Raw genomic sequence first — 10,364 nt, 5'->3', positions numbered from 1 at the left:
TGCTAAGCTACTTTGTGCGTCTGTATGCAATGGCGTGACAAAACATCAATTTTTTTTTTATCTGGGAAGGTGAATGGATCTGGGTCAGAACAGCCAATGTGACCTATTTACATAGCTCTTTCAACTGTCCATAGTCCTTGTCAAAAACACCACTAACAGCTGATATCTGGAGCTGAATGTGGTATATATGCGTTAAACTGATTAATAATTGTAATAATAATAATAATAATAATAATAATAATAAACCTTTTATATATTGTTGCCCCCTATTTTGTATGTTTGTTCAATGTCTTTTCTTTTACTGTATCTATTGTCATCATTATCATTATTATTTTTACTATTACTACTACTATAATAATAATAATAATAATAATAATAATAATGATAACAATAATAATCATCCTCATCCTCATCATCATCATCACAATAGTAGTAGTAGTTAAAGTTTGTATTCCCTCTGAATCTACATAAATGTGTAAACATGCTTTTAACGCGTCTGCTGTCACCCTGTTAAGCTGCAGTAAATCACTCTGTGAAGACATAAAGATCTTGCAAAAGTCCCTTCAGGGTTTGGCCATGTGGCTGACAGCATCAACAGACAGATTGACATCTAGAGATGTTCTTTTCAAGATGTGGCGTCACTATAATTATATACTACTGAAAGTTTCCTTTATTTCATCCACCCCATGTACCTACGAGGAGACCCATCCCTTGCTGCCCCTTTTTTCCCTCATCCTCCTCTTTCTCATCCTCCACAGCACCTTGATAATGCTAACATTCAAGGGAGAAAGAGAGAGAACAGACAAGGAGAAAAAACTGGAAGCAAAATCAATATTAATAAAAAAAAAGAATAATAATCTTTTCCCCCTACCTCTGTCTCTGTTTCTCACACAGGACAGGCTGCTCCATGTCTCCTTGTTCTTATCAAATTTGAAAGCCTGGCTGAGAAAAATTCTGACTGATCCTGTAATAATCACACATTTCTGTATTTCCCTCTGGCACCCAACTGACTGCAGGACACTGGTGTTTCTTGTAAATGCTTCCCTCATCATCCCCTTTTCTTGCTTTCATTTTTTGGCCATGACATTACAGTCTATCTGGGTCAGGAGAAGAAGACGTCCAGCATATAATCAGGAACATTTTTGCTATATCATTTACATGTGTATATAATTTACAGAGTACTGTATGTTTTTAAATATATAGAAAACAACAACATCTACCTAAAAAGTTTAAGATTCTTTGAAGTTACATTCAATAGCTGAACTGAAGGGAAACAAAACCAAATAAATGTCAACAGAATAAAACATCACACAAGTAGAAACCTCATCATACATCGAGAGTGCTTTGAATCCTGCGTGAAAGTTGAAAATAAAAGGAAAACTTGTCTAAGAGTTGCAGTTCACAAATAGATATCTATATTCATATATAAATGTTTTTTTCTTTTTACTGGTAATACAATAAATACAACATTAGTAAATGGCTACAATTGACTCTCTGACCATGCCTGATGGCATGTTATTAGTACTATGTTTAATATAGAAGGATGTCACTAAAGTTGAGATCCATATAAATAGAAAGGTTTAAAGAGACTCTTAGTAAAACTTTGTTTGCCTGTAACTTTTTTTCTTTTTTAAATTTCATATAGGACTTTTTGCCCCTTTCCTTTCCCCTCCCCCTCTTATCCCACCGTCCCTCCTTGGTGGTGGAAGCTGAGGGCTGTGTTCAAAGATGGATGGGAGAGTTTCCCGTGACGCTTCGAAGCAGACAGTTTCCTTGTTTCTAATTTGTACAATCCATCAGACTGTCTTTTCCACCCATCCCTACCCAATACCACATACAAAAGCAGATCACTACACAACACGGCTTCCTCAAACCACAACACTACAACGACATGTTTGGTGGTGGCGTCAGGGGCCGCCAGCCTCCAGCAGACACTTTCTACTGACTTTCGATTTCTCGCTGTAGTCTTCAGCTGAGGTTGTGCACTCATCAAATAATCATGTAATTTCCTTTTTTATCTCCATTTGCACAGACCAATGACTGAATACTTCTTTTATCATATGGTTATTATTTCAAATGTACAAAATTTAGATAACTCCCCCCCCCCGCGCTCACACACACACACACACACACATACATACACCAAGTCTGCAGTCTCCCTAACACCCCTGTCCCATCCAGCTGAGGGCACTGGAGGTGGGGTGTGGTCATACACAATCAGAAGACAGGGGGGAAGCTGGGAACTCCTCACCTCACCTCCCTTTTCTAAATTGCAAAGACACATAACATTTTTCCCAAGTTTTTCTTTTTTTAAACATAGTATATTACACACATACAATATATAATATTAATATACATACATAAGTGTTTGCTTTTTTTGTAAATCATAAACTTAAAAATTTTTATAAAAATAAAATGTTTTATGGCGACCTCTTTGATTGGTTTCTTCCACTCAGCAAGGCTTGTTTTTCAGGGGTCAGAGCTAGCAGGCTCCTGTTTCGCTTGACTACAGGCTCAATGGTCTGGACCTTTGCCTCAGAGCAGGCCCACAAAAATCCTCTGTCCATCCTTTCACATCACTTTCGTTCTTGATAGAAGGACTCCTTTACAAAAATTCTCGTTTTGTTTTACTTGATCATTTTTTTAGTGGCCTTCTGTGTCCGCGTTGTTCTTCTCTTTTTTTGTTGATGTCCATCTGTACTCATTCCTCTAGTCTTTCTTTAATTTACTAAAAAAAAGAGAACAAGCAAGTCAGTGTAAATCAGACAGCCTACACAGGGAAAGGCAAAAATACAATTAAATGCTGTTTGTTTCACAGTAAAAACTAAAAAGCAAAAAATGGTTCTTATATACACTCACAACATAATGACATGACATCAAAATAGCTGCACCATTATTATCAATTTTAGTATTCACTCACAAAAGAATAAGAATACATTTATTCAGCAGAAATCAGATTTTCGTGTAAAACAATATTATAAGATTACACTGAACAAACTATTAAAAACAACTGCAATAACAGCAGAGAGTACACCTTTGACTCAAACAGTCATATTTTCCCATCTTCAACAGTCAGCAACAGGATTTGACACAGTTTTGGCTGATACATTTCTCAATTAGTTAAGAATGGGATCTTAATGAATCAGTGTAGTGCGTCTCCCCTGTGGAAATATAATGATGTGTAATTAGTATTTATTTTCATACAGATTGTGTATTACTGTAATTGTGTAACGTCTGGACTAAATTACAAATTACAAGGACATAGTATACTTTATATTGTCTGCAACCCTAGTACCTAGACATTACATGTGTTTACAACTTAACAGAAGAGAAATTAGATGCCCTTTCCTCTGAAGTGAGTTTGTATTTCTGGATCTCTGAAGTGCATTTTTGTTAGAATTTGTATTGTCCCCCTTAATTTTTTTCTTGTCCTCCTTAAATCTTTTTTTTTTTGTCAAACATCTGCTCATCAATTAAAAACCTGCATTCTGTATTTGTACTGTATTCATGATTCACACAGTGTGTAAATGGCCTTCACTGCTCAGACTCTAAATGCTCCCTTTGTACTGGCAGTGATGCATTTCAAATGTAGGAATTATCTGCATCTGCAATTATTCAAAGTGCACAATACTACGCCCTGCAAAACCACGCCCATCGGGCCAAATACCAAGTTTTTAGTAAGTCCTGGAACGCGTTATTTTTTTAGAATTAATCGAAATTAATATAGATAGATAGAAAGCAGGTGCGTGAGTGTGAGTGAGTGTGTCAAGAGGAGTTTGGATACCCAGAGGTGAGAACAGAAGAGGCTGACTTAAATTTCAGCATCACTTTGTAGTTGCATGGTCCTGCCTCTCAGGAGAGCGGCACAGAGAGAGACACAATCTGGGCGCTGCACAGCTGAGTTGCTAATCAGAGCCAATAATGGCGTCCTCTTGTCTCAACCTAACAGCCTTGCTCCCTCCCAGATGCACTTTTAGGAAGGAAGATGAGATGGGGGAAAGGAAACAGAGAGCAGCACAAGCTGAGTGGAGAGGTATGGTTGGAGCCTGTAAATACACTGAGATAACTCAGTGGATGCAGGGGAGAGCCTAGCCCAGAGCTGAGCCGAGTTGACAAATATATTAATCACTTTGGGCAAATATCCCCCACAAAACCAGCAAACCTCCACTATACCCTGCCATACACAACTCCACAAAGAACCGTACAGGCTTCCCCTCGTTTCTCTACACCTGGTGGTACGTAAGTTGATGCGTTTGTGTGTGTGTGTGTGTGTGCATAACATTTGCAGACCTGCCAACCTTGAAGAAAGTTTATGAGTAGCATCTTATGCAGCAAAATAAATTTAAATAAATAAATAAAAATCAGCTCATGTTTATGCACGTCTGGCCAAAAATCATATGTCTAATCAGTTCTTCCTCATTAACAAATAATTACTTTCTAAAAAATACATAATTAAAAAAAAGAATAGATTCATAACAGGATTGGAGTTTATTTATATTTTAAACATAACTAAATGTTATTTCTAAAGTAGCAACAGTATACTCAAATTATCTAATTGGAAAAAAATCACTAATGTCCACAAAATCAATATTTTTCACATTACAGAGTGAATGAAATCAACAGACATTGGTCACTATCAGTCATTCTACCTGTCCTCTGTCCTCCTTCCTCTGCTCAGGTGCCTGCAGGTAGTTTTGGTTTGTTGCAACAATTCTCTGAACTGGCGCGCTGTGCAGACATGGTAGATTAAAATATTGCTTCTCTATATGTTAAAATGTTTAAGGTTGTGAACAGGTATATTGATAATGTATTGGCTTTTTACTTGCAAATGTTTAATTGCACTTACAGTAACAAGCACTAGTAGGAGGGGCTCCTCCCCTCGGCTCAGATGAGGCTGGGAGAGCAGAGGAATCTTTGACAGACCAAAAAGTTTCAAAAGGTACTGATACAAAAAGAGCTTCTAAAGTCGGAGCTAACGGAGCTAACACACACGTTGCGGTCTTTAATTATTTAGCAATAATTTAGCCCCAGGGCCCGTTTAATACCGTGTTTCAGCATCAATTGTTAATTTAACTAAACTTTCCACACACCTTAGTCCTTTTATCTTCAAAGAACAGTCCTCACCTGACGAAACAGGCAGCCGGCACGAGGAGGGAAAACCAGACGGATAAAATCATGGTCAAGAGTGTTGCTGTCAATTTGCAGATCCACAGTCTCCATAAATTACATCATTCATCATTCTGGCTTGTTATTTGTTTTGTAGGTGGGTGAAGGCACGTGGGAACAAATCCAGCGCTTATATACAACGCTTATTGGCATATTGTTGCTGCTTTTTGCAGCCCGAGTACTCGGGCAGACATGAGTACTGCTGCGCAATTGGTCAAATTCACAAGGGGTCACCAGCTTTTAGCTTTTACTCTAGAGTGACAAAGCGTACTTTGATGTCAAAATGCGTGCCTTCTATGCAAAATGCGTACAGGTTGGCAGGTCTGCATTTGAAAGTACCTTGTCTGCTCTAGTTCTTCAAAGAGAGAATGACAGGGAGAAGAGCTTCAGAGGTCAGAGAAGGGGCAGGCTCATCAGTCATGTTTCACAGAGCCCAATTGCCTTGAGTTAACTTGTGAGCGGAAATGAGGATCACTCTCTTTAAAGAGAAAGTATATTGAGATTTTAGGATAAACAGTTTAAGAAGATATATGTGTTTGCTTCTTTTATGGCCTAGTAGGTATTCATCAGATGCTGGCATGTGAGGTTATCAGAGAAAACATATTGAGGAAAACTTTCAAAGTTGTCAAAGATCTAGCAAATAAATAAATAATAATTAGATACATTAGAAGATAATTTACACAAATGCAAAAGAAAAGAATTACATACAGCAAGTGTTTTAACTACACAGCTAAACATCTGTCTCAAAACTAACTAATTCTAACCCTTAACATGTAAACCCAAAACAAAAGGAGAGCACAAATTTTAAAAGCTGTCAAAAGGATAAAAGGACAAAAACATTCTGCAGTCAACAAACATGACATTTATTCTGGAGATTGCTTATGCAGTTAACATCTGCACTCAACTCTGCTTCTGTTCTGAAAATTGCTGTGAGGAGTCCTACTACAACTTAATAAAAAATATCTGGCCTTTAAATTGGCTCTCCTGTGACTCCTCTGGTTGTTGAGGCCTGCTCTGTTCATTAGTAGTTCGACTCAGGCTTGGACACCCACAATCCCACAGGCAACATGTTCTCACTCCCAGCTTGTCAAAAAAAGGCAGTTTGGTCAGGCTTCAAACTATGACGCTCTTCCTACCCCTCTAGAGTCAGATTTGCACTCTTGGTCACATGGGACACGAGCCCAGTCTCCAGGGGGAAAGTCCTGTGTATGACCCATCCAACCACCCCAACCATCGCCAAACTAGGACTATTCTCTCAAGAAAACAAGTGACAAGAGAGGGACAACTACAGCAGTAAACTTATAAGTGTAAGGCCACCGACCAGGCTGCTGTTTTTAACATGTCAGGAGTGAAAACAGGCTGTCACCTATGTGCAGCCTGGATAAGCGTGTTGGAGCCTTCAGAGAGCGAACATATACTGTGACACTTTGAAGTCCTACATAGGTGATTTTTTGACTATATCGTACACTTCATGTATGACAGTGCTGCGAGTAAAAAAATGAGAAAGGGGAAAAGAAAAATCCAGTATCAACCATTTTGTATTTAGGCAGTAGCCCATGGAGCCATCTTACAAATGACTGCATTAACAGAGCCAATTAAACTGGCAGACATTAAAGGCTGCCTACAGAGCCTCGTTTGACAGGGAATATAATCACGTCCATCACCAAAGAACTAAGAGTGCGTTATGAGCTGCCTTAGACTCATAGCTAAAAGTTTTCATCAACCCCCAAAACAACTGTGACATTTACTAACATACAGGGAACAGTGAAAACAGGAGCTAAAGGTGAGTACAGATGATAGCTTTTTTTTGGGAGGATATAGGATAAGAAACACTTGTTTGATTTCAGTGACACTCACTCCACTATCTTTGCCTCACATTAATGGTAACCTTGAATACTTTTGTCTTAAAACCAAGAAAACAGACTGACTAAAACTTATGCTCTCAATTTTTCTCAAAGAAACAGAAGGCTGCAGTTAAAGAGTCTTGCCCGAGAGCAGGGAGACATACAGGTTATTTAAGAGACATTGCTGTAGACAATAGTAGTCCTATGGCTTAACAAAACACATCGCATACAGTAATGTGACCAATGACACATACAGTAGAAAGACACTAAATTTGATCTAACCAAAAAAAGTTAAAGCCTTTTCTTGTCCTACAAAACGCTGCGAATATCTAACCTCTAACCATTAATATATAGCCATACAAAAGCAAAAAAGTTTACGGTTTATTTTTTCTCCTATGATATATATATTTTTTTCTGCAGTATAAGAATCTAATGTTAACATCACTCTAAATAATATAATAATAAATACTTCACTATTACATGTCTTTCTGTAATACACAAACACTGGCATGTGACTTTTTGGAACCTAAAGACAACATACATTTAAAAATTGTAAAGTGAATGAAAGAGCAATATATAACGGAAATAACAAAAACAGATTTCTATTTACAATAATGGCAGTTGATATCCCATCACCACTGAAAGTACATTCAATATAAGCATGTTCTGTGTCTAAGAGTACATGTGCATATATCTTTCCAAGCTTCTAGTATAAAATAAAGGATGACACAATTTGCCAATGGTTGCGGCAAAGTATTAACAATTTTGCCACCAACTTTTGACTTATTTGAGTTATTCATGTTGTTGCAGAGGATTCACACTACACCTGAAAGGACATGGTTGACAGTATTTTTTTCTCTCTCAACAAACCCATGGCTTCAAGCAATGGGGGCCCGTGGAAAAATTGTGTTGTCTGGCCCCTATTAAGTAGAGGTGTGGAATTCTCTCAATTATGAGATGCATCGTGATGCAGACATGGATAATTGCACATCGATTCAGAGACAGCCCATATTTGGGAGATTGTAGCCAAAGTAAATTGTTCATTGTCAGCTCAGCCTGACAATAAAGTTGTAAAGTTACGTCCTTCTTATGCTTAGACTAGGGTGCCGCAGGAATGAAAAGTTGTCGGGGACATTAAACGTCATCATGCCGGTAGTCTGTCTTTATTTTTGGCAATAATCCAAAATCCAATTCAAAAATCCCATAGGCTTTTTGCAGAAGTAACCAGGGCGATGCTAACTTCTGGGTTAGCCTATAAAAATACCTCATCTCTACAGCCCTCTTTTGTGGGCGGACATTAGGCTAACGTTATGTTAAGTATATGTCGGAGGGAGGCAGAGATCAGCAGTGACTGGACGAGACACACACTGTGTTTAACTTCTGCCTCTCAACAATTATGAACCACGTTAGCCGTTTTCACCTGAAGCTAATGTCTGAAGCCACTGAGATGCATCAAGATGCATCAAAAATTGTTTTGCATTCGGATCGTTAGCAGCTGAATCATAATCGAATCTTCAAAAATTTACCCTTTGTTCCTCCCAAATAAATATAGGAATATGCAACACAGAAGCACAAAACTGAAATCATACCGATCTAAAAAACTACATTTTGGACAAAGTACTACACAAGTCCAAGTCAAGTCTCAAGTCTCTTATGGTTGTGATGAGCGTTCTATCATCTGCTGCATGCCATCAGGTCTACTTAGAACACTGCATTTATATCTAATTCAAAGCATGTACTGTGTTATCATCACTCCTTTATCTATTAGCATATATTATCAGCACTGATTAGTTGTTTGGTATATGGTCACTTTAAACAGGCTATTGCAATGAAATATGGGAAAAAAAACACAATGAAAGCTTTCCTTTAAAATTAATAACTGTATTTAGCTTTGCAACATATGTACACAGCTACAGTAGTGAAATGCAAAACACTAATGCTGCCAAATTATCTGAAATATACTGCAATTCCATAAACTGGTGATATTTAAATATGAACAGCTGTGTTCAAAAAGAGATAGCTACTATTTATAAAAAATGGCACTTTTCTTTTTGTGACAAAAATGATGCCTTGCGTGAATATAAAACTCAAGATGGTCAACTCCAATGAGTCCTTTTCTTGCTGAACAGAACGTTTTTGAACATTTGTCTGTGTTGTTTAACAGTGAACATCAGCTGACTTTTATTCCTGAAAGAAATGTTTGTGTTTTGGCATGAAACCCAGCAAAACCATGATTTACCGAGATTTATTCCTTGCCATCAGGTCTAGGTTTACATATAAGTAGCACACTGTACGAAACGTGTGTAGCAGTGACTGACCTATCTGGGTGTGTTTTCAAGTGCCTGATAAAGTTTGATGTGGTCGATCCAACATCCTTTATATTCATTCCGTAAACATTGCGGGAATGACGTTCAGCACGTCAGACATTTTCTTAATGTTGATGTGCCATAAATAAAAAGTAAAGATTGTTCATGAGTCCCAAATCTCAAGTCTGAGTCGAGTCTCAAGTCTTTTGAGGGCGAGTCTCAAGTCACTGAGTGTGCGACTTAAGTGCGACTGGAGTCCAAGTTGAGTCCCCATCTCTGCTACACACACAAGGTTTTTGTTCCACCCAAAAGTTACGAGAGAAGCTCTGAAGAAGCTTGTTGTTGGGTAAATCATGGAGGAGATGTAAGCTATGTAAAAGTAATATATGATACCAAGTCATAAGTAAAGTGATATAATTACTGTTTAAGGGAGTGATAAGTAAAGAGTAACTTATCACACTTTCTGAGTAACTTCCCTAACACTCAGGGTTGGCTGGCCAATAAAGAGCAATAGAGCGCGACCCTCCTTGAGCCGCAGGAAAAGAAAAAAAGATTTAACATTTCTGAATACCTTAGTCAAATCAGTCGCAGCAGCAAGCCATGCATGTCCCTTTTGGATCAGTCTTGTTGAAAATCACCCAGACCGATTTGAAAGACTTCCCTGTGAAAGCTTATTTTTCCCAACTGCACTTGGGGCAATGCAATCTCAATTGGCGATTTTCCATTACATCTGCTGGCCCTTCTGTACTTGGTTTGACTCGCCACATAGCCCAGTGCAGCAGAGATTTGCATTTTCATCATGAGCGTCTCACTAGAACAATTTTTCAAATGATTGGTCTCGTCCCCCCCATTTTGAAAACCATGTTGAAAACGCGTTGGTCTATTCACTCGGCACTCTTTTCAGAGCACTGTGTCTGTGCTTCATTATCCGACCCACTCCTTGAAAAATGTCATTGCCTGCTGCCAGTAGGGGGCGGTATGATTGAAACTCAAAATTTGCATATTAATATGTTCAGAATGGGACTCTTTCTTAACGTGTGAAATTTGG

At 38.2% G+C, this 10,364-nt stretch overlaps 1 protein-coding gene across 2 annotated transcripts in view; it reads right to left on the bottom strand.

Annotated features, from left to right (window-relative positions):
* Nucleotides 1-1,617: 1,617 nt before the first annotated feature.
* LOC311250962 (RNA binding protein fox-1 homolog 3-like) overlaps nt 1,618-10,364 on the bottom strand; it is a 655,829-nt gene continuing 647,082 nt past the window's right edge. For both annotated transcript variants that reach the window (XM_084343156.1, XM_084343159.1), the window contains one exon: nt 1,618-2,728. In XM_084343156.1, coding sequence (XP_084199282.1) covers nt 2,726-2,728 — 3 coding nt within the window. In that variant the 3' untranslated portion in view covers nt 1,618-2,725. The remainder of the gene's footprint in view (nt 2,729-10,364) is intronic.

Source organism: Pagrus pagrus (assembly GCF_965226575.1).
Source record: "Pagrus pagrus genome assembly, chromosome: 21".
Taxonomy (NCBI): Eukaryota; Metazoa; Chordata; class Actinopteri; order Spariformes; family Sparidae; genus Pagrus; species Pagrus pagrus.
The sequence above is the reverse complement of the archived record's forward strand: the minus strand, read 5'-3'. Positions and strand labels throughout refer to the sequence as shown.